The following is a 24,516-nucleotide window of genomic DNA, read 5'->3' on the forward strand; positions in this document are numbered from 1 at the left end:
GAGGCCAGGAAAAGCCTGATAAAGAATGGGAAAGTTAATCATTAAACTTTTGGTTATCTTTATTCAACCTGGAAAACTGAAGCCAGACAAGGTTTGCAGGGAGAGATAATATCTTTTATTAGACCAACTTGTATGGTTAGAAAAAACCACACGTGCTTCTGGGACCATGTGCTTTTCTTCAGATCTCCCCAAGTGCACAATGCGTTAAAAATAAAATTCATTTAATTTTCAAAAAGTTCAGAGGATGTTTGAAAGAATTGAATTCAAAAGCAAGTTGCAAAAAAGTATCTCATTTGGTTAAATTTGATTTGGACATTTTAAGAAAGATTTAATATCCCTGAATTACAAAAGACTTTTTTTCTGGCTTGAAGTTTACTCATAGAAACCTGACATCTGTGTACCAAAGGGTGGTCCAGCCCTGGCACAGCTGCCCAGGGCAGAGGTGGAGTCCCCATCCCAGGAGGGATTTAAAAGCTGTATAGATGTGGCACTTGAGGACATGGGTTAGTGGTGGCCTTGGCAGTACTGGGGGAATGGTTGGATTTGATGATCTTTGAGGGTTTTTCAGCTTAAAGGACTCTATGATTCTATGTCAAAATTTCTACATTCATCCTCAAAAGCGTGTTCTTTTTTGCACCTGAAAATCTTTATAACTCTATGGTCGTGCTCTTATTTCTTGCTGAAATACCTACAAGGCCATTTTGCAACCTCAAGATGCTCTCAAGAACCAGGAGTTATTGGTGAGCAGCCAGTGAGACTCTACAGAGCTCCAAAGTCAGAAATGTTAAGAAGGTTGAGTTTAATACACAGAGTTCTCTGCTCTGACCTCCACTGCTTTTCCCCTCAGTGTAAAAAAAAATGTGATTAAATGATCATATTCTAAGATGCGGGAGTTTGTAAATAATGAGTGTATTGTTATTAATCAAGATAATTTCTCTGTTTCAGGGGATAAGATGTTATTATTAATAACATTTCCAGTGAGAGGTTTTGTGTGTTCACCCTGACCTCGTGAAATCTTCACCCTGCAATCTGGTTTTTTGTTGAGTGTTTCTTTTTTTCTTTTCTGAGTGCTTTTTTCTTATTATTTTTCCTTTTTTTTTTTTTTTGATAGCCTTCTACATCATCCAGTACACCAATTTAAAATTCCCTCAATCCAGCTTAGTCTCAGCTGTATTAATGCATTGCTCAAGGGCACAAATAGCTAAAAAGGGCTGTATTGTGTGGCATCTCTAAAATCTTTTTTCAGAGAAGTTGGATAAAGAGATTGAGGTTTCTTGGGGGCCAGGGGGGGTGTGTGTTATGGGTTGTGGTGATTTTTTTTCCCCAGCTGAGTGAACAGCCTTGCAGGTGGCTCAGAAAGATGTCAGGGCAGTAGATGCTGCTGGACCCCACATCACCCCATTCCTTGAGCTTTCCAGCTCCTCTGGGAAGGTGGCTGCGAACACAGTGTGGGATCCTTCTTCATTTTACTGATGTATCTGGGGAGACAGCTTTACAGCAATGTTGAAAATAATCAAATATATTGGTTAGGGAACATGGGTTGAAGCAGGATTGAGTTTCTCTTCGATGTTTTTCCTAGGACATTACACATAGAGCTCTGTCTTCTTAATGTGGTCATAACTGGGAAATACTGCCTGAGGTACAACCAGTCTTTTTCAAAAAGACCCAGAAACTACTGGGATTCATAGAATGATTGAATGGTTTGGGTTGGAAGGGACCTTTTAAGGTCATCAAGTCCAGTCCCCTGCATGAGCAGGGACATCTTCAGCCAGACCAGGTTGCTCAGACCCCCACAGGGTGAAAAACCTGTCTCTGTAAACTGTTCCTCAAAGGATAAAATCAATTCTTCTGTACATCTTTCCAGTGCTGAGTGGTGCAATTATCTCCTTTATCTCCCACGACAGTGCACCTTCCTGTCTGGCACATCCTGGATAATGTGCCTGGAGGGAATATCAGCCCCATCCAGGGAGCTGTTGCTGTCACGGACAGTGCAAGCTGAAACATGGGATGAGCTGGAGCACGTGCTTGAGCATTGTCCTCCTCCATGGTGGGTTTCCTGGTGACCTCAGTGACTTCCCTGGCTGAGAGGAGAAGGGCCAGGAGCTGGGGAGCTCCAGGACGGGCATTCTGCTTCCAGGGACATCCCACCCAGGCTGAGGCCACGCTTGGGACGCAGAGATGGTGGAGCACAGATTTTGTTTGCTAACCCTGGGAGAGCAGGTGAGGTTTGGTGGTCGCTGCCAAGCCTGGAGTTTTGTTTGCCCTGTTTTTATGGTTCTGCGCTGCTTTAAGTGTCAACAGGGATATAATGTGTGCCCTGTTTGGTTTTTTAAAGTGTAACCATGATAAAATCCTACAATAGACTTGTAAAGCATTAGTTGTAAAAGCAAATCAACTTTAATAGCAAGTAGGTTGTAGTTAAGTGCTTTCAAATGTTAGTATTTGGGGGTTTTTTCTCGCTTAGTTATAATCCAGTGCTACAGGGAAGTGAGGGTGTTTATCTTAGGGAAATGAGTGGGATTTGCAGGCATTCATCACCTCCCAGGACTTTCCAGGGTTATTCCCTCACTCGTGTACTTCCCTTTTGCCATCCTTTCTGCACTAAGAGGAATTGGTCTCAAATTCCTCCAGGAGTGATAGGAGAGCACAGAGGAGCACCAGGTACAGACTGGAAAGGGGAAAGAAATGGGGGAAAAGTGGTGAGAAACTAGGACAACAAAAGCAGGAGCCTTTTTTGGGCTGGAGAAAAGCTGGAAACGATGGCAGTTCTTGATCTTCCTCTCTGTGCTGAGATTTCCTTCATTTAATCTTCGCTGTGGAAGTGGGGTGGGGATGTGAGAGAGGAGAAAGTTATCGAAGGTCCCGTGCCCTCAGCAGAAATGTTCCCGTTCGTAGGCTGAGCGGTGGCTGTTCCGGTCTCCAGAAGGGATGACCTTGCAGTGGGGTCGCTGAACAGACGGTTCCAGCTGGGCTTGTGAGCTTGGCAAGGGCCCAGGAGCTATTTTAATAGGTCTTAGAAGGGACGAGGCCTTGGCAAGACCTGTGGGTTTGGAGTGAGCTCACCGTTTTTCCTCTTGTAGCGAGCGAGCATCATGCAAGCTGTGGAAGAGCCCCCGGGAACACACATGGTGTGGCTCACAGGGCTCAGGGACAACCCAGGGACAGCCCATGTGCTGCTCTGTCTGCCAGAGCACATCACTCACTGCTCCTGGCTGGAAGCTCCTGTGCCTTTTATCACTTTGAATGAAGGTGCTGGGGATGTCCGGGTGGATTTGAAGGATTGGAGCCATCCCTTGCCCCAGGCCAGGGCTTCGGCTGCTCCCTGGCCCATCTGCACTGTGTGCAGGAGGAGCTGAGGCAGCTGCCAGCCCTTCTTGGCACTCTGTGCTTGGCCAAAGGTTGTTTTGGGGAGGCTCCTACAGTCAAGCTGGGCTCTCACTGAAAGCTCCCACATGCCCTCATGGAAAGAGCATGAGGTAAAGCCTGGGATGGATCCTCGGTGGGTTGTTGTCCCTTCTGGCTGTAAAAGACTGATTTTAGATGACAACAGCTACAGGTGGACATGGAAATGAGGATTTATCTTCCAAAAGGCTGCCCAGGCTCCCACCCCAGCAACTAGGTGTTGTCTCTCTAGAGACAAAATCTCTTCCGACACTGTCTCGACCTTCCTGTGAGGTCTAAACCTCCAGCAGATCTCAGGAATTCCAGGAGCAAAGCAGAGCAGCACATAGGAAGCCCTGTGTACATGTTGCTTAAAAGATTAAGAGCACTTTCTGTCCAGTTTAATGGGTAGGACTAATGTCGGTGGTTAAAAGCATAATTTTATTCCTACAAGTATCTCCCAACATGACATTTTCTTTGTTTTCCACTCAGAATCTCTCATTATCAATGTGCAAACACAAGTTCCAAAGGTGCTGGTGGCACATGGACAGCTGGTGTGATTGAATCCTTCTCACTTCCCAAAACTGTATCCAAGTGCTTATTTTGATAGTTTACCTTTTCTTTTTTCCATTCGAGGGAAATTCCCAGTCTAAACCATAGGGCTGTCGCTGGTCTGTCTGTGTGATAAAGCCAAGTTTGCACCTCACAGTGCTGGTACGTTGTGGACAGCCCTGCTTCTGGTCTGGTGGGGGTCTCAGGCAGCAGAATTCCAGGCTGTCTCCATGCCAGCGCTGTCACTGCTGGTTGACAGGCTCGTCTGTAGCCTTGATTTCTCTGTGTCATATTCCAAAACATCTTTACAGACTCTGAATCCCTCAGGGCGGTTTGAAGTCCGAGCAGCCTCCTGCCCAGATGGCCAATCTCAGCAGCTCTCCCCTGGCAGCAGAATCCTTCTCCTTGAGTTTATTTATTTTATCTTTAAAAAAAAAAACCAACAAAAAACCCCGACCAAAATCCGAAACAATGAAAGCTGTCCATTTCCTGGAGCAGCTCAATTGTTTTTTTTACTGCTGTACTTTGTTTCCATCTGGATAGAAGGGAAAAGATAACTGGATAAAGAGGATAGGGAGGGACCCTTAGGAGAGCTGACGCGGGATGTCGTCCCTCCTGCATACCACATGGCTGGAATGTGTGGCTCAGAGGTGAACATCACACCCATGAAAAATAAAGGAGATATACTGCAGCTCAAGTGGCAGCATGGGAGAGAGTGCTGGATAATATCAGGAAAGCTGTCCACTGAGCACCAGGAATTTGTTTCCAAGACTGGGCTTGGTAATGGAGCACATTCAAGGAGAATTTGTTGGGATTTTTGCTACCTTCTCCATATTCTTTTAATAGGAGCTGCAAAGCTCAGCCCTGGGCAGTGGGACAGTCTGTGTGTCTGCGTGGTGTCTGAATCATAACTGCTACACAGACCCTAACTGGACTTTTCCCTTTTTTTCCCCCGTTCTTCTCTTACAAAAAAAGAACACAAGAAACCAAGCTCTTCTGAAGAAGCAGTTTCTCTCCCAGGTGCTTCTTTTAGCTTTCTTGGTAGCATCCCTCACCACCCCATATGGCCTCTCCATCTGCTCTGCTGTCTCTCTCCCGTGCCCTGGCAGCTCCCACTGCCTTCTCCGGTTTTGCCATCCCATCCATCCATCCATCCCCTCCTCTGCACTCCTGCTCCTCAGGGTCCCTGGAGGCCCTGGGGCCCAATGCATCCCTCAGGCACCCCTGAGTCCCATCACCTTGTATGGCCATGAGGAGTTCCACCTTAGACCTTGCTTAGCTCCTCTTGAAGTCACTCCTTAACTCACCTGTGACCTGGGGAGGTTGGTGTTTGTAGACACGGATTTACCGACCTGACGATCTGGGAATAACCAAAACACCCACAATTTGATATATAGCACAGTCCATATGTTATTATTCCATTACTCTTTTATTACATTAATACCAGTTTATATCCTTGCAGCTGTATCTGGATGAGATTTAGTTCAACCCAGAGTTTACTCCCCAGAAAAGTGCTCCAGAGTTTTGGAAAGCTTGTGCTTGGCTTTTGTGCCCCAGAATTGCATCCCTGTGGCATCAGCAGTGGGTAACACTTATCCCAGTGCTTTAACAGGGTACACAAAAGGTGGTGTTTCTGGTGTGTGTGTCTACAGGAATTCAAATAAGAGTGAGAAAGTACCTTGTGTATATATATATATTTTAACTGAGCATTTCTTTGGTGCTGCTGTGTCTGAAGTCCAGCTGGGAACTGTACCCACGGTGCTTCTATCAGCTAATGAGGATATTGTTTTATACGGGAATTTCCCATGAATTTTTAAAAATACTTTCTCGAAGGAAGCCCTGAAAAGTTACTGAAAAGGGAACTGGCCAAAGTCCAGCTCCTGTGTGCTGATGGGAGGAAATGTGCTGGAGAGGTCAGGGCTTTGCTTTGCGTCAGTTCAAACATCCAGGTCTCCTCTGAAGCAGAAGATCTTGCAGTCTTGCCCTGGTAGGGTCCTGGCAGTCTCCAGATGCTTTGCTTAAAAAAAAAAAAAACAAATGAAAAAAACAACCAAACAAAAAAACCAAAACAAACAAAAAAAAGGATGTGATTACTTATAAAAAAAAAAATTGATGTCACTTTCTAAACTTGCCATGTATTTGTGTGGCTTCTGTCTGCATAGTATGAAGTGCCTCCAGATTATTTGCAATTAGAAAAAACCAGTAAATATCTGTTTTTTCGGTTTTCTTTCCCCCAATTGTGAGATAAGATTTGTGTCTTATTTCATTTTTACATATGCATTTATTGTGAGAAGCGTTTATTAACTGGAAAAGTTAAGTGAAAGGAAGAGCATCACTAGTGAGCACAGTGTGGTTGAGGAGGATGGTCCTCTGGGACCATCACAGTGCCTTCCCAAAACATCCCTGTCCTCACAGAAACCTTCATTGGCACCTTTGCCACTCACCTTTCTGCTTGCAGGTGATGCAACTCGACCCCCCCACCCCTTGTGTTATCTGTGACTTCAGGGGGAAAACCCAGAGGTTTCCCCTCCATGTACCCTTGAGACAGGATCAACCTGCCATGGAGAGATGGCCCTGGGCCACCAGGGAGTGGGGACCCCTGGGCCACCTTGGAAGGGCACTTTGGGACCCTTGCTTCGCAGCTTGTAAAGCAGTGGTGATGTCCGGGAAAGCAAATCTGTGGGAAATTTGAAGTGCCCAAGCAATGGCATTGTGCTTTCAAGAGAAAGATGTGCCTAAATCTCCTTGTCCTGTATTGTGAGACTGGATTTTACAGAGACTGACAGGTCCTTAGACATCAATGTTACAAATCAGTACCAGGTTCAGGAAATGAACCTATGTTCTCCTTATTCCTGCTCCTGGGCATCCAGAAGCACCCAACAGGGTCAACAGAACCCTTATCTGCCAGTGGACCACGTGTGCCAATGGATTGCTGCCCATTTCTCCTGGATGTTTTCCTTGGATCAGCCCTGGGTGGTTCACACCCTGCAGAGAGGAGAGATGATACTGTTGGAACCAGCGGGATGATGATAAAACAGTGCTGGAGTAACACCATGGAAATGCAGCACTGATGGTATTAAATAGGAATAGGGTGCAGATTTTTTTTTTAGTTCTTGGATGAGTATTGTCTGTAGCTGTTGCTGCCTCTGGCAATGACAATGGCAACTGGAAAGAGGGAAAAACAACTGCTCCAACAACTGCTCCAAGCCATGAGCCACTCCATGCTCTGGAGATGGGGCATTGCACAGGTACAGCCTGCCCTCCTTCACCATGTCCCACAGCAGCACTGCCCTGCATCCTCAATGAGTGTGGGATTGGGGTGACAATCATAGAATCATAGAATAGCCTGAGTTGGAAGGGACTCAATAGGATCATCAAGTCCAACTCCTGGCCCTACTGGAAGAATCCCACCCTGTCCCTGAGAGCATTGTACAAACACTTATTGAGCTCTGTCAGGGTTAGGGCCATGACCACTGCCATGGGGAGACTGTTCCAGTGGCCAACCACCTTCTGGGGGAAGAACCTTCCCTAATATCCAACCTAAACCTCCCCTGACACAACTCCAGCCCTTCCCTCGGGCAGTGAGGTGGGGCTCCTTTTACCTATTTGGGACAAACTGGGCAGGACCAGGAGATGAAAGTCTCCAGGAAGATGTGAATCCTACCAGCAATCAAGTGTCATTTCTGATGCTCAAAACCAATTGATTCACACATCAAGAAAGAATTTGGCCCCTGGTTTCTGGGTGCAGCTGAGATCAGCACAGCCCTGCTTTCCCCAGTGCTTTGTGTTTGTTTTTGTGGTGCTGCTGCTCAAGGCTATCAGCCTGTTTCTGGAGCCTCCTTCAACATGCTCTGCGTGGAAAGGCATGTTTCATTTTTAAGTAAAAAAAAAACAAACCCAACAACAAAAAAACACTCAAAAAACCCCAAACAAACATAAAACACAGCGTGGCACAGATTAAATCCATTTGAGACAACTTGAAAAAAAACCCCCGCCGTATGTGCAAGTCAATAGGAGGAGGGGAGTGGAAGGGGGAAAAGCAACTGTGACATATACAAACCCTTTAGTGTGCATAGCATAAGATTTTTTGGCTGGCACTCACATGATTTTATTCAAGGGCTGGGAAAGAACTACGATTAGTTAAAAGCTTCGGCAAAGTCTGGAGGGAGTGCTCTGAAGAGTTGGGAGCCGCGCAGAGGTGATTGTAACTCCTCTCGCAATTTCAGACCATTCTTCTGGGGCTCAGGACAAAAGCCTTTTCTTTTCCCTCCGTGTTCAAAGAGACATTTGTCTTGAGATGTTGCAGCTGTGGGCCACGGGATCGCTTGTTTGAAGATATCCCCTCGTAGACGAAAGGAGAGGCAACGCACTGAAAAGTGGTAGTATTTTATCGTGTGTGGGTTCCCCCCCTTCCTCCTCCCTCCCTCCTCCTCCACTGCCATGTGTGGTTTTTAATAAGAAGAAGAATGTGGAGGCAACATTTTCCAGGCAAGGGGAAATTTCCTGTTTCTTTTCTGTTTGTTTAATAAAGTGTGTAGTTGACTGTAAAACTGTAGCTACTTGGTTGCGAGCGGGTAATTCAGGCGAGTGTCAGGATCGCTTCTCGATGCACTTTTATATACTGCAAGGGAACATGTTTAAAGCCTCTTTTCTCCTTTTTTTTCCTTTTTTTTTTTTTATTTTATTTTAATGCTGCGTGGCGTAGGCAACTGAGATTAATAAGAATTAGGCAAATGGCTTCTGCTTTTGTTTCGGTGAGATAGTACCAGCCGTCTTGCGGTCACACAAAGGCTGCCATTTAGCAGGGAGCACTCCCTAATTCTCTTGGCAGGGGTGCCATTGGGATCGGATACAAGTGGGTGGCAAAGGGGAGGAGCGGCAGGAAAGGACAAGCAGGCTTTGTGTATTAAAAATGAAACAAAAGCACTTTATACGCGGGGCTGCGCGCAACAAGCGGCGCTGCCTGTGAGCCGGGGTGGAGTTGGAGTTCTCTGTGACTGCAAAAACCTTGCTTTTTTTTGTTGTGTTTTTTTTTTTTTTCCATAAACCCTTCCTTCTCTCCCTCTTTCTCAGCAAGCTCTCCCCACACTGCTGACCAGGGTCCACGGGTGGCTGAAAACGCCTAAAGAAAATATGTGTTGAACAATACTTGCCCCAACTTTGCAAGAACGGCTTGGGGGGTTTCTCAGCAAAAATCAGCTTCAGATGGCATGGGAGCCACCGCATTTGGGAGGCTCTTGGGAGGGAGAGCTGATCCCACCCCAGCCCCAAGGAGAGCTGGTTCCCTGCCTGCACAGAGGTGGTGATGCTCATGGTTTACACAGCGTTGTACCCTCAGTGGAGTGGACCCAATGTGTGGCAGAGCGAAAGGGTTAATGGCTGCGATGTTTGATCAGAATTTCGGGGGGCGTGGCTGGCTGTTTAATTACTTTCTGATCCACGGCATACCTCGTTCTTAACGAAGCAGTTGCATGCAGAAAAAACGTGCTGTATGAGCCAAGGTAAAAGAGGGAGCAGGCTGAGTGTAGCTTGGCTTTGTCAGCCCAAGTGTCTTATTTGAGTGTGTTGGTGCAGGAGGTGGGAACCAGGACGGTGAGGAATGGATGCAGTGTGGTGGAGAGGCAATGGGGAGAGGCAGGCGAGGAAAACAGACCATGGTTGAAGCTGCAAACCTGCCAATGGTTTCTATTAAAACGTAATTTCCATACATTATGCACTCCATCTCGTATTGAAGTGCTTCAAAACTTTGCTTGTCAAACTGAAGTAAATTCCCTCACTGAAGTAGGAGAAACGAGAACCGTTCCTGTGAGTACCTTGCAGGTTCAGCCACATCCATCCTCAGCGACTGCTCTTGTGGGTGCAGGCGAGGGTGACATGCCTAAGAAGCCTGTGTCACCCGTCCACAATTACATATCTAATCCCAAGGAAATACACAGATGCTGTTTCAAAAAAAAAAAAAAAAAAAAGACAAAAAAACCCCCTGTGTTTCGTTTGACTTTCAGAGAAGCTTATGTAATGGCAGCATAATAAAACCCTTATTTCAGGGCTCGGATTAAATGTCAGAGTTTCAGATAACCCGTGGTTTCGTCTTCCACGTGCCACACTCACAGGAAACCATCCCCAGCCTCTGTGTGCCTGCTGCTCTGCCTGAGGATGGTCCTGATGGGCACTGAGGTCGGCGATTGAATTGTACCCAGCGGGGCTGGGACCACCACGGCCACCTTGCCCCTGCAATCAGTATTTACAGTTGTGGTGTGAGGCTGGTAGGTGATGCTCTAAGCCTTGGAGATCATACACATTAGTAAGCATTTAAGTCAGTGTTATAATTCACTCGCTTGTTAACCTGAGAAAATAATCTAGCTGGGGTATAGTGCTGCCCAGGGGGATTGTGTAAGCACTCGGAGATTTGTGCATGTTTTTATTCTTGCTTATCTGCTTATCGCAAGCTTCTTTCAGTTATCCAAATCGTCTCGGCTCTCTACCCTGCCTACTGACACAGTTGCACTCCCATCTGGATGAAATGCATGCAAACATAATGTATTACTTCCAGTAATGGAGTAGGAAAGAGGGAGTGAAGGACCTATTCCGAAGGTGCTCATGTGTACCACTGAAAACCTTTGGTCAGGTCTGCTGGGTTGGTTTGTTCTTCATTTCTTTAAGCATATTGAATGGAAAAGGAACAGAAAGCCACTGAACCCACTCCATTAACTTGCCTGTTTCCATGGAGTTATTTTTTCCATGTAAAATCAGTGTAGCTACGTGCTGTCCCACATTTCATACAAAGCAGTGCAGGGTCCCTCCTCTGGATGATGCTCCTGGTGCCAGCAGGGCTGGGATTCATCACTGTGTCCCATAACACCTGTGTCTGTCACATCTGCATCAGCTGGGGGAGATCCTGCTTAATGCCTCACCCAACAGCAATCTGGACAAAAAGGCACATTTAGTTTTGCCTTAAAAAATGAAATCAGTGTGTTGTTCTTTTCAAAACACACCCAAACAGCCCCATGGAGTTCCCTCAGCCAAGCCCTGTGCGTGTCCAGCTCACCAGCATCAGCACAACCACTGCACTTAAAGGCCAGACAGATGTTGGCTGGTAGCCCTGGCAGGTTCTTATGCAGAAGGAGGGTTTGGTAAGGACAGGGGCTTTTTGAAAACTCAAACCCAGATCCTCCGGCCCCAGCCATCTCATGGTGCAGCAGCAAAAATAAACCACCACATTGTACCCAGAACACATGCTCCCCTCACCTGTACTCTTCACAGAAACTGCCTGGGCAGCCAAAAGAGATATCTGAGATACTCTGATGAGTCCTAAAGTAGTAAACACCCTTACTGAGTGGTAAAAGGAGGCCTAAGAATTTCTAAGTGACATGTCCAAAAATGAACCAGTTAATTCCCAGCAGAGCAATAAATAGGATGTGAAAATGGACCCTCTGCAGCCCTTGGTGGTCGTGATCAATTCTTTCCTCACCTCAACCTGGAGAATGATGGATATACAAAGTAAGCTGAGCTCCTTTGCTGTTCCCACCATGGAATTTTTGGTAGTTGGTAATATATCAGAGTATAACCCTCTATGCTAAACGGGTCTTCAGTGTCCTGCTCTTCCTGTGGTTTTCCAGTAATCCCTTTTTAAGTAGTTCTCTGTTTGGACTTGTCTTTCTGAGGTAGCCAAAATGGTAAAGTCATTCCTTAAAAAAACAGACAAAGTGCCAGCGTGTGTCTGTGTAACAAAACCCCAGCCCTCCTGCAGTCAGGGAAAAAATGACTGTTGGCTTGGGTTTCACTCCTGAGGTGCTGAATATCCCGGGTGAATAGTCCAGCAGCTCTGGCGTGAGCAGTTTGTTTGAGACGTGGCCTGTGTCACGATCGGCACAGTGGAGATACATCCTCAGGAAGTTGCAGGTGACTGAAAGAGGGTTGTCTACCCCTGTCCTGGGAGTGAGCCCCGCAGTGTGTCCTCTCCAACCGGGGCAAAACCACAGCTGTGTTCCCAGAGAGAAGTCTGGGCCATGTGCGAAACTTCACACGGCGTCGCCATCATCCCCTGAAACTTGTATGGGAACATGGTGCTAATAACACCAAGGCCATGGGTTTGATCCCTGTGTGGGCCATTCATTGAAGAGTTAGACTCAATGACCTTTGTGGGTCCCTTCCAACTGAGAAGACTCTGTGATTCTGAAGCCCCTTATCTTACACAGGATCCACACGCAGGTGCCGCTGCTGCTGGGGCACCTTCCCCGTGCCTCTGGTGTGAACTCCCTGCTCCTTCTGCTCGCAGGTATCCGCCCGCAGATCATGAACGGCCCCATGCACCCCCGGCCCCTGGTGGCACTGCTGGATGGCAGGGACTGCACCGTGGAGATGCCCATCCTGAAGGACCTGGCGACAGTCGCGTTCTGTGACGCACAATCAACTCAGGAGATTCACGAGAAGGTACCGGGAGATGTGGGGAGGGAGCGGTGGGATCTGGGATTCCTCTTCCAGTTCTTCTTTAAAGCACCATCCAGGGCCTAAAGAGTCTCAGAGCTTGAGAGGGACTTTGGACAAGGGCCTGGAGGGACAGGAAAAGGGGAATGGCTTCAAACTGACAGAGGGCAGGGTTAGATGGGATATTGGGAAGGAATTCTTGGCTGTGAAGATAGTGAGGCCCTGGCACAGGTTGTCAAGAGAAGCTGTGGCTGCCCCATCCCTGGAAGTGTCCAAGGCCAGGTTGGATGAGGCTTGGAGCAACCTGGGCTAGTGGAAGAGTCCTTGTCCATGGCAGGGGGTGGAACTGGATGATCTTTGAGATCCCTTCCAACCCAAACCATTCTGTGGTTCTATGATTTTTGAGCAGAAAGTGTACAAAGCTGCACTTGGAGTTGATCAACAGGAAACATCAACAGAAGCCGCTGCAGATTAAAATTCATTGAGGCTGTTTTAGAAGCCAGATGTTATTTTGGAAAAAAAAAAAGTCACCTTATCTCTTTGCATCAGGTTTTTTAGATCAATATTATTAACATTTCTCATGCTTATTGAAGTCTGTGGTGCTGTTGCTGTGGCTTTGGTGACACCATCCCACCTGCAGCTGGTGGGTCTCTTCAGGTGCTGGGTGCACCTCCGGCAGCTCATCCCTCCCCAGCGGGGAGTGGGGGAGGTTTGAACATCATTCAGGAAGATCTGTGCAGTGTGGATGAGTGTTCCTTCTTGGAACCTCAACTACCTGTAAAGACTTCTCTTAAAAGTATTCTTTGTGCACATTTAGATAACTCAAATGAGGTTTGAAGTGATGAGACATCACTTCTCTGATCTGGGAAAGAGGGATACAAATAGAATCAGCGCTGATTTTGCAGATATTAAATGTGGGAGAAGGAGGATGGAGGTTTCTGTGAGACATTGATAGGTGAGCCAGTCTTGGAGGGTTTGGGTAAGTCTTAGGTTTCCAGAGCACTCAAGGAACTTATGGTGAGCACCAATGAAGGTCTGAATCTTCACTGAAGGAGACAAAGCATAGCCCTGTGTGACTGTACAGCCTCACACACAGCTTTTCAGGTCCTTTTGAAAACAGACAGGAAAGGTTGATGTGAACAGTGTGATGGGTGTCTGAACTGCTGGCACGCAAAAGGAGGTTGAGGTGTGGTGAGTGACACACAGTCGTGTTCAACCAACAGACACTGCTGCAAAACCTGATTCCTTGTTAAAAGCAGAATTACTGCTGGTCGGAAGCAGAGGAACCAGCAGATAACCACATGGAAAAGGGTCCAGGTGAGCAGCAGAGCAGGCTCAGTGTTCCTCTGCCTGGTCTACTCAGATGTAGCATCATAATTTTCAGATATTCAACAAATCCATTCCCAATGGGAGGGGCCTCAGTGTTGGTGGGTCACACCCCTGATGGTTTTGGTGACAGTGGGAAGTGCTGGCTGGAGTCTGACAGTAGGTCAGCAGTAAAGATGTACAATTCCCTGTGTCTTATTCCTGATTCCAGGGGCTGCAGGTGCCCCTGCCAGGCGCATCCTGGTGGCTCCTGACCTCTCTGTTGTGTTGCAGGTATTAAATGAGGCTGTGGGGGCGATGATGTACCACACCATCACTCTGACCCGGGAGGATCTGGAGAAGTTCAAGGCCTTACGGGTCATTGTTCGAATAGGCAGCGGCTACGACAACATCGACATCAAGGCTGCGGGGGAGCTCGGTAGGTCTCAGTTCTGCACCCTGCTTCCTTCCTGTGTCCTTCCAGGTCTTCAAAATCAGCACAAGCACCTCCTGCTCCCGTGGGACTGTGCTGGCACAGCGGAGTTCAAGGCAGGGCCTCCCAGAGGTTGTTCAACCCCCCCTGAAAGGTTGATTCAGCCCCTAAAATTACAAATACAGCTTAAATTTTTTTGCACCTAGAGAATGTTATAACAAGAAAACTTGACCATGAAGTAAACAAAATGGTACAGCTTTAGAAGGCAGCTTTTAGGCTCATGCTGTGTTTAAAACAACCCCATCCAAGTCCCTCATTCCTACTCTGCCCCTGGTTCCAGGTACCCCCTTCTACCAACAGATATTTGTATGGCAGTTCTATTTCTGGCACGGGGGAGTTGATACAGCCTTAGAAAAATTGGAGGAAGGGTGTTTTATTATATTTTGTTAAGCAAGATTAACCTCTTGATCTGATCTCTGAGTCATGCCCACTCCGCTGGGAAGGTGCCATGTTGGATGGTGGAGCAGGAATTGTGTGTTGGGTTGTTGCTGCCTCCTTTGCCATCTCATCAAAGGTGCTTCAGGAACTTGAAAAAGGCATTTTATGTGGGTCCATGTTGCATGGACTGCCAAAATATGGAGGGTCACATGGTCAGACAGGGCCACCCAATTTCCAAACTGGCTGCACGGAGCTGAAGTGTATCCTTGATTTTAGCAGCTGAGTTACAGTGGGTTTTGATCATCTGATTCCAAGATTCAGTCTATCAAGCAGCCCTGCAATCGTGTTTGGGATATGTTGTATTAAAGGTTATCTCTGGGGAAGTGAAGAATAACAGCTATTTCACCTGAGCCATTTTCCAGAGATAATTGCGATAAAAGAGTCTCAAATAGTCATTCCTAAAAAAGCAATTCTCAATATAGTGAATTGTTTTCTTTTTTTCAAGAGGAGAACAGTGTCTTCCCAGTGTAATGGTTTCTTCATGTTTTTAACTCTTATTGTTATTATCCATTATAGCAATGTTCTGAGGCTTTGAACATCAGGAAAAGAAAGATATAAAGAATAAAGTAATGGGATACTGCAGCATAATCCTTCTTTTTATACTTGGCAAATTGGGTGGCCAAATGATGTGGCTTCAAGTAGAAAATGTAATGACTCCCCACAAATGTAGCGTAAAGTTTAATTGGTATTGCTTTCCATAAGGTGGATTTTAAGCTGCACAGTCAATAAATGACCGGTGTCTAAACACGATGCAGCGGCCACCGCACTGCCGGGGCTGGGGGGCCAGTCTGGATCCCTTAAAACACACCCCCAGAACAAGATGCTGGGGTTGAACCACCCCCTGTGGGTGTTTATGGGGCACAAGAGCAAATACCAGTGTAAGGAGCTCGTGGGAAAGGCAACCCAGTGTCCTCCAGCTCTGTTGAGTGCTGGTCCCTCACAAGGGGACAGGGCTGGACTTGGCCTCCAGCTCTGGGGTCCCCAGCACAGGAAGGATGTGGAGCTGTTGGAGCGAGTCCAGAGGAGGCCACCAAGGTGCTGAAAGGGCTGGAGCACCTCTGCTGTGAGGAAGGGCTGAGAGAATTGGGATTGTTCAGCCTGGAGAAGTGCAGGCTTTGGGGTGACCTAACTGTGGCCTTTCAGTACCTGAAGGGAGCCTTCAGGAAAGATGGAGAGAGACTATTTACAAGGTATGGAGTGACAGGACAAGGGGCAAGGGCTTCAAACTGAAAGAGAATAAGTTTAGATGAGACAGTAGGAAAAAACCTTCCCTGTGAGAGTGGTGAGGCCCTGGCACAGGTTGCCCCTTGCACAGGAAACTGTGGCTGCCCCATCCCTGGAAGTGTTCCAGGCCAGGTTGGACAGGACTTGGAGCAACCTGGTGCAGGGGAAAGTGTCCATGACCATGGCAGGGGTTGGAATAAGGTGGTGTTTGAGGTCCCTTCCAACCCAAACCATGCTGTGATTCTATGATTCTGAGTGCTGGCAGGGCTGACAGGGAGCCCTGTCTGAGCTGCCCATCACCCTCCAGCCACCTTCTTCTCTCTTCTCTCCCTCTGGGAGCAACCATGGCCTCTGCCTACAGACAGGCAGGAGTAGTTCAGGTGGTACTCAGATGTGTGGTTTTCTTGGGAAACCCTCTTTCCCCCTCCATTAGGGACTTGGGCAGGTGGGCAGTGTGGCTTCTGGGCTGCACTCACATCCCTGACAAAAATCGAAAGTTTCCTTCTTGGAAAACATGGGAATGTAAAATGAGACAGCTTTACAAGCTCGTGGTGTCTAGAGCATCCTGTCCTGCCACCTGAAGGGCAGAGGAGGCAAACAGTGATTTCAGGGATTGATCACTGGGGTTTTTTCCACCCTATAGAGTCAGTCAGTTTTTCTCCCAGTTTCCACAGGTCTTTCAAACAGCCACAGGGTGGAAAGCAGGTTCAGAAACAGAAAAGCAGCTCCTGGGAACAGGGATATGGGGATGAGAAACAGATTTTGTATTTTGAATTAGTGCTCCTCACAGTGGAAGAGGATTTTCTGAATATCTTACTCTGTCTTTATCTCCTACTTTTTCATGGTTTCTACTCAAAGGCCCCAGTAAAGCACTTAAATACACATGCATCTTTAAGGTGTGTTTAAATCATGTGGAATCTGGCCAGGTATAAGCATGTACTTAACTGCTCTGCTAAATAGGTGTGAAATTAAGCACAGCCTTGCACCCCTTACTGAGCCAGGGCAATGACCAGGGAGGCATTTTCAGGGAACTTCATCCTCTTAGCTCCGAGTGGGACATGGTGGCTTAACATAAACCTTTTGTGGCAAAGGAAGAATAGGTCTGTCCTTGAGACCAGGGCAGCAGATGTGTGCAGTGGCAGTGCTGAGTTGGGAGAGCTGTTCCAGCGTGACTGTGCTTCCTGTGCTTCCCAAATTTTGGGAAAGTCTCCAGATTTCGTGGCAGGAGCAATCAGTTCCTCCTGCAGGAGCATGGGTGGGTGTTTGGGGCGGGCAGAGGCTGGCTGGTGGTGCCATGGTGGTGGTGTCACCTCAGGTCTTACCATGGGGTGTTTTGAGGCCACTGTTTGGTGGGTGTTGGTGGAAGGGAAAGCTGGTCCTGCCACACCAAGCTGGGCACCATCCTGCTCCAGGGCACCAAGTTATTGCCCTCTGAATAATTTAATGGTGGAACAATCTTATTGTGGAAAGGGAAGGAGTTCTGCCACCATGATTTAAGTCACCTTGAAGGTAGATGGAAGTAAACAAGAATAAGACTTTCTGTTGCAACACAAACCTTTGCCACTGGAGTTAATCCTGAGTAACTGAGACTCCTTACTCTAGACATACACGGGGGTGTAGGGGACCCCTGAGCATCACTGGTGGTTTTTGCAGAGATTTCAGGCTGCTGCTCCTGAACCATGCACATCCTTGGAAAACATTACTCCAAACGCTCAGAACGATGGGCTGGTTGGGCGGTGTGGGGGGTGAAGCCAGGAGCCCCCTCCCTGCCTCACTGGGCCGCGGCTGTAATTTGTGTGTTGCTTCCCCAGGAATCGCCGTCTGCAACATCCCGTCAGCGGCCGTGGAGGAGACGGCCGACTCCACCGTGTGCCACGTGCTCAACCTGTACCGCCGGAACACGTGGCTGTACCAGGCGCTGCGGGAGGGGACACGGGTGCAGAGCGTGGAGCAGATCCGGGAGGTGGCCTCAGGCGCCGCCCGCATCCGGGGGGAGACGCTCGGCCTCATCGGCTTCGGTACGTGGGCGAGGGGCTGTGTGAGTGGTGTGTGGGTCACCGCCCTGGGAAGGACTCAAAGATGTGCGTTTCCAAAACCAGAACCACCACAGTGGATCGGTGTGAAGTAGGGAGAACATGCCACGCTGATTTTTTGGGGCTGTTTGTGAGCTGTGGTTGGATCTTTGGAGGAGCGCTGGTGAAACCCAGTAGTGCCCCAAGAGGGACCACACCTGGTAGTGTTGCTGTTCTCTTCCCCAAAAAACCCCATCCCTGAGCCACAGCTGCACCAACCCAGCCCTTCCTAAGCCACTCTGCCCTGCATGGTAGCAGGGCCATGACAGTTATGCCCAATCAACCAGCCCTTCACAAGGGGCTGACAGCCCTACCACAAACAAGTTGCCTAAAAAAGGGACGCACTTTTTTCCTTTCCTTTTCAGGCTTTTTTTGGTAGACACAACCCAGCAGAGGACTGATGTGCAGAGCTGCACATTGGGTTTTCATCCACATGTCCATGGATGATGCCCCATGTTGGAGTGGCTATGAGCTGGCAGGGCTCTGATGGCCCCAGAAACTTTAACAGAAGCATCTCACATTTGCTAGAGCCAAGCACAGCCCTCCCTGTGCAAAGGGCATGGCTTTGCCCTCCAACCAACATCCATCCAGGGGCTGTCTGGGGAGTCCAGGTGGTCCCAGGGTCCCTGGGTCCCAGCAGTCCTGCTGGAGGCTGGAGGGGAGCTGGGACTCGGGTAAGTCACGCTGTCTCTCCTCTGCCCACAGGTCGCACTGCGCAGGCGGTCGCAGTCCGGGCCAAGGCCTTCGGCTTCAACGTGATCTTCTACGACCCGTACCTGCAGGACGGGATCGAGCGGTCCCTGGGGGTCCAGCGGGTCTACACCCTCCAGGACCTGCTCTACCAGAGCGACTGTGTCTCCTTGCACTGTAACCTTAACGAACACAACCACCACCTTATCAACGACTTCACGATCAAACAGGTAACTCACCCCGTGTGCACGGCCACGGGGGGCTCTGTGGTGGGCACGCCCTGAGTGCCGGTGCTGGCCATGGATCCCTCTGCTCCCAGAGCGAGCCAGTGCCTGTGGGCACCTCCAAAATAGCTGCCGGCACCCAGCTCTGTCTCCACATGGTGTTTAGGGGGGGTGAGCCCTATTCCCGTGGTGTGGAGGTGATGGCAACAGTGGGTTTTGTTTGCCAGCACAAGATGGACTTCCCATAGAAAACCCACGTGCACTGGGATGGGGGTTGCTCTGGAGCACAGTCTCTGGAGCACAGTCGCTTGGCTGGAGCACAGTCGCTTGGCACGAAAAGCAGGATGCTGTCCCAGCTGGAGGCAGCACCCCAGGGGTTAGGATGGGGTTAGGATGGGGTCACTGCTCCCAGCTCACTCCGTCTCTCCCGGTAGATGAGGCAGGGAGCGTTCCTGGTGAACACGGCGCGCGGGGGGCTGGTGGACGAGAAGGCCTTAACTCAAGCCCTGAAGGAGGGACGGATACGAGGGGCTGCGCTCGACGTGCACGAGTCCGAACCCTTCAGGTAAAGCTCCGGTTTTACTGTGCCTTCCCTTGGGTTGGGGTCACTGCTGTGGCATGGATGGGGTACCCAGCACCCACTGTGTGCCACAGCCCCTTTGCACACAGCCCCAGGGGTTGGTTGTAACTGGGAGTGCAGCTTCTCCCACCACAGAAAGATTTTAAGTACAGAAATTGTGCTCCTCCACAGGGGGAACCCCTTATCTGCCCCCTCCCACCCTGGCTGGGTGACCCATGGCTGTGTCCCCACACTGCTGCAGACACCCCCAAGCATTTACTCTGTTGGAGCATGAAGACCAACCTCCCCATGGGTTGATTTTTGATCCCCGTTGGCTCTCTTCTGGTGCATTTTCAGTGTGAGCCCTTAACAGGAGCTGTCCTTCTTCCCTGGTGCTTCCATAGCAATTTGGCACATGGCTGGCACAACCCTGTCAGGCTCCTCCAGCCTGAGTGCTGCAGGTGAGGGGCCAGGGAATCATGGAATGATTTGGGATGGAAGGGACCTTAAAGATCATCCAGTTCCAACCCTTTTGCCACAGGCAGGGACACCTCCCGTCAAACCAGGTTGCTCCAAGCCCCATCCAGCCTGGCCTTGGAAGGAGTGTTGCGTCTGCAGGGGGCAGGCCATGAGCCTTTTGCTGTTCGTAACATCTTTTATTTTCTCTTCAAACATTGATTAATCTTTCCTCTCTTTCCCCCTGCTCCCAGTTTTGCTCAAGGCCCGTTGAAAGATGCTCCCAATCTCATCTGTACCCCCCACACGGCCTGGTACAGCGAGCAGGCGTCACTAGAGATGAGAGAAGCTGCTGCTACCGAAATCCGACGCGCAATCACAGGTACCTGGCACGGAGGGATGCTGGGCTTGGCTCCTGTGTGTGCCTGGAATGGGAGCTGGGAGGGGAAGAGAGAGTGTCCCAGCAGGGGACTGGGAAAGGGATCTGACCCTTGATTTACTTCCCTGCAAAAGAGCTGAGAAAGCAAACTTTACTTTTCTGTCATTGGGGATGTTCGTGGTTGGGTGAGGGGTTTTGGTGGGATTTTGAGGTTTGTTTATTTTTAATGAAGGGGACAAGAACTGGTATCTGTGACTAGAGAGAAAGGGACAGGGAAGCAGGGAATCTGCTCAGTGCTGGTGCTAACCCACAGAGTGGTGCAGATCACAGCCACTGCATTCCAAAACCAAATTCCAAGGCAGTGAAAGCACCTGTGCCCAACTCCTGCTGTAACTGATCTTGCTCCAAGGTGGTGGGTACAATACTCCAGCAAATGGGTGGTTCTCTTGTCCTAAAAGTTGGCCTCCTTGTGAAGGTGGAAGGCACCTGTCTGCTTCCAAAGCAGTGAGCTCAAGGGAACAGCTTTCCTAAAAGCACAGAGTTGGGATTGAGAATGGGAAACTGGTATCCAACCTTGCACCTCAGGACAGCCAAAATATCCTCCTGAAACAAGGGATATGAGATTTTTTCCCACCCATCCTTTATGCTAAGAAATATAGAGAAATTATAAAAATTATAGTTTATTAGAAGGTGATAAGGCTGGGACCCGCCTGACACAGACTTACCTTTATCCCCAACTCCAGGGCGCATCCCAGAAAGCCTAAGGAACTGTGTGAATAAGGAATTCTTTGTCACAACGGCTCCGTGGTCAGTAATAGACCAGCAGGCGATTCATCCCGAGCTCAATGGTGCCACGTACAGGTAAGTGGGAGAACAGGAGCACCCAGTGCCGTTGGCAGCAGCAAATTTGGGATCCCAGCTGTACAGCGACGGTGGAATCCCGGGTGACACCTGCTGCTGTGACCTCCTCCTGGAGGACCTGCTCTCACACCGCTGGGGATGCTGCCTGATGCAACCACGGGTGTATAAAGCCTGTTCCAGAGCCTGCATCCCGGAGGGCCAGGAGTCATTGCACAGTTCTCTGGAAGTGGGAGGACCCCCCAGACCCCTCCACAAGCTGGACGTGGCTTCTGAACTGCAGAGGCAACTGCAGATGTGCTCTGTGCTCCTGTCCACGCACCAACTGCTGTGAGCATGGCCCAACTTATGGGTTAATGAGCCAGGGAAAAAGCTCCAAATATAGGGCCCTAGTCAGGTGACCTAATTTCCACCTAAATCCGAGATTAAGGGTTACTTACTGCTCTGTTTCAGATGGCTCCAAGCATGCTGGTAGGAGACATTAGGCATAAGGACTGAGCTGGAGCATGGGCAGCCATTGCCAAAAATACTCTGAGATATAAAAAAACCCCTGTGGGGCACATCAGGTCATGTCACAGGCAGAGTCAGGCAGGAGTTAATCCCGCAGCAGAGCCCCAAGGCCCCAAGCAACTCCTGTGCCATTCAGGCCACAGGCAGTGAGCGCTCACTCTGACCAGCAGAACATCCAGACCTGGAGAAAGTATCCCCCTGGTCCTGCTGCTGCCTGCTTCAAAACACGAGGGCAGTGCCATTACCTAAGCACAAGCCTTGGTTTCCCAGCTTAACCTCAGTCTCTGCAGGGAGCTTCATCCTGGCTAAGCTGCTCAGGATCCACAGCTCCCCTGTAAGCTTTACCTTCTCCAGCAGGTAAAACCTCCCTTCCTCTCCTAGCTTCCTGTTCCACCTTTGCCTAAGGCAATGGGAGTAGCAGGGAAGCTCCAGAGGGTTTTGGTTTCCTTGCCCCCATTCATGTCTTATCTTGGGCAGCTCAAGAAATGGTTGTTCTCTGTTCTCCAACTCAGTATTGTTTCTTGGAATACACTTAACTCCTCCTGCTCCTGGAAAGCAAGATTGGACTAGATCTGACCCCAGCTTTCAGCTGTGCTTTCTGTTACATGAGGAAGATGCAGCTCACCTTCCACACAAAACAGGTGTAGGTGTTCAAGGGCATTCCCACAGAGGGATGACTGAGTCAGCAAAGAGTATTGCAGATGGTTCCTTACCCGATTTTTCAAGGGAGAAAGGTCTCCCTGGGGTTCAGCAGCTGTTGGAAGGTACAGAACAAGACACAGCACTGCTGTCGTAGGAGAGGACACTTACCCAAGGCACAGCACCCCTGGTTAATGCGTAACTCTGAGCTCTCCCTTATAACTTAAAACCCAGGGTGGCTCTAGAAGGGAAGTGGGATCTCTTTGCCACTTGTTGTCTCCATGGTCTGGGCGTTGGGTGATCCGCGCGTGCCGAGCTCTGCCGTGACACACCTGCCTCTCTCTGTCCCTTGTCCCAGGTACCCCCCTGGGATGGTCAGCGTCGCACCGGGAGGAATACCGGCAGCTATGGAGGGCATCATCCCCGGAGGCATCCCCGTCACTCACAACCTTCCCACAGTGGCACATCCGTCCCAAGCTCCATCCCCCAACCAGCCCACAAAACACGGGGACAACAGGGAACATCCCAACGAGCAATAGCAGATAATTTAAAAACCATTCAAAAAACTTAGGACCAAGAGACATTGGAAAAGAAGTTATACATGAACTAAAAAAAAAAAAAAAAGAAGAATTTGATACGAAATTTGTAATGTTGATTTTGGACAGAGGCATCATTGGTGTTCCAGTGTTCCCAACAAAGCGACAGCAGCCAAGACTGGGGAGAAGCCCTGGAGAAGTCACCTCTTACTGCAGCGCTGAAAACTAGGATGTGATACATTAATGAGCAACTTCTGTTATTGTGTGTTGAGTTTCCTTCATCTGTGCATCAATCACATGAATAAAAATAGATTTTTTTTTTCCCCCCCCTCAATTCCTTGGGAAGGACAGGGCTCCTGCACTGTGCTCAGACCATTGAATTAAGCCATCTTTACAGAGTTAATGTAAGAGGAAACCATTATGTGGCTTTAGCCCTTTCCTTACTCTTGTGTCTGGTACCTCTCCTAACAGGAGGCAGAAGTCCTGGCTTAGAAGTGGAAGAAAAAAAAAAGAAAAATACTACTACTACTATTCCTTTTTTTTGCAGTCTCACAGGGCCAGTGCCGTGTAACAGAAGTTCTCCTGCCAGGTTTAAGTTCTAGCCATTCCAGCCGGGATCCGTGGGATGGGGAGGGCAGAAAGGGCTCCTGGCAACAGCCACTGCCCTCCCAGGCTAAGGAAAAACCAAACTGCCAGTCTCTTCTCTGCCCAATACACTGAATAAAGTAGCTGTGCATCCACCTACGCCCTGCAATGATGCAAGAAAAATAAAAGAAAAAAAAAAGAAAAAATAAAGAAAAAAAAAAGAAGAAAGTATTAAGTTTCACACACTATTTGTACTCAAATATATTTTCTCAGTTTTAAATCTGCAGCTATTTTATCAAGTGGAAAAAGTCTTGAGCTGGAAAGGGTTCAAGAATAATGTTGCATTTCCTTATGTCTCAGGAAACACTTTTTATGGTATCTTGTCAGACTGTCTATGAACAAAATCCACTTTTTTAGACATTGATAAAAGTCTTCTTTTCTTCACGTGATATTTTATACAAGAACACTTCAAGATGTGTTATTAGATGTGACTGATTTTAACAAATCCTATTAGATTTGTATCAACTAGTTACATGTTATATTCATAGTCTTTTGTGAATCATCGCCTTTTTGTTTTTAAAAGATGGCCTGTTTTGAGCCTTTGTATGGGTACATTCCTGTTTCTGTGACAAAAAAAAAAAAAAAAAAAGAAAAAAAAAAGAAATCTTGAGCTGTCCCAAACAGACAAAAAAGAAACCAATGGCTATCAGTATGTTTTGTTTTAGTGTGTTACCGTTACTGTATTTGTTTATTGTAAAGGTGGACATTTAGCGTTCAGTGCAGTTTTCAATAAAAAAGTGATAAAATTTCTATAATTTCTGGAAGGCAAGAGCTCTCGCTGCAACCTGGGGCTTGAAGACACTGAGAGTGCCCAAAGGTACAGAAATGTAAGTCTGGTCACACTCTGTGAGTATTTAAAACCAACGAGAAGGGAAGGTCCTTTCCACCTCAGACTCTTTATGGTAATAGGCAACCTCTGTAGAAAAGTATCACTGTGGTTTCCACTCAGTTACACCTCAGACATCTTTTGTACGTATTCAAGAACTGAAGCATTAACAAACCACTAGAGAATAAACCCAAAACCATGCTTGAGAGGTGCTCGTGGCTTTGAGCCTCACTGGGCAAAAGGCCTGTTCCTGTTTCCACCCCTTCTTTCCCCTTGTGTCTGAGTTCTGCACACATGGAGTTAAA

At 48.4% G+C, this 24,516-nt stretch overlaps 1 protein-coding gene across 3 annotated transcripts in view; it reads left to right on the forward strand.

Moving 5' to 3' along the window:
- Positions 1 to 24,140, forward strand: part of CTBP2 (C-terminal binding protein 2) — a 138,051-nt gene extending 113,911 nt beyond the window's left edge. For all 3 annotated transcript variants that reach the window (XM_027655117.1, XM_027655118.1, XM_027655116.1), the window contains 8 exons: positions 12,209 to 12,363; positions 13,957 to 14,101; positions 17,629 to 17,835; positions 18,595 to 18,809; positions 19,238 to 19,368; positions 20,073 to 20,200; positions 20,941 to 21,058; positions 22,563 to 24,140. In XM_027655117.1, coding sequence (XP_027510918.1) covers positions 12,209 to 12,363; positions 13,957 to 14,101; positions 17,629 to 17,835; positions 18,595 to 18,809; positions 19,238 to 19,368; positions 20,073 to 20,200; positions 20,941 to 21,058; positions 22,563 to 22,743 — 1,280 coding nt within the window. In that variant the 3' untranslated portion in view covers positions 22,744 to 24,140. The remainder of the gene's footprint in view (positions 1 to 12,208; positions 12,364 to 13,956; positions 14,102 to 17,628; positions 17,836 to 18,594; positions 18,810 to 19,237; positions 19,369 to 20,072; positions 20,201 to 20,940; positions 21,059 to 22,562) is intronic.
- Positions 24,141 to 24,516: the final 376 nt, after the last annotated feature.

This window comes from Corapipo altera, unplaced genomic scaffold (genome assembly GCF_003945725.1).
Source record: "Corapipo altera isolate COAL_440 unplaced genomic scaffold, ASM394572v1 180, whole genome shotgun sequence".
NCBI lineage: Eukaryota > Metazoa > Chordata > Aves > Passeriformes > Pipridae > Corapipo > Corapipo altera.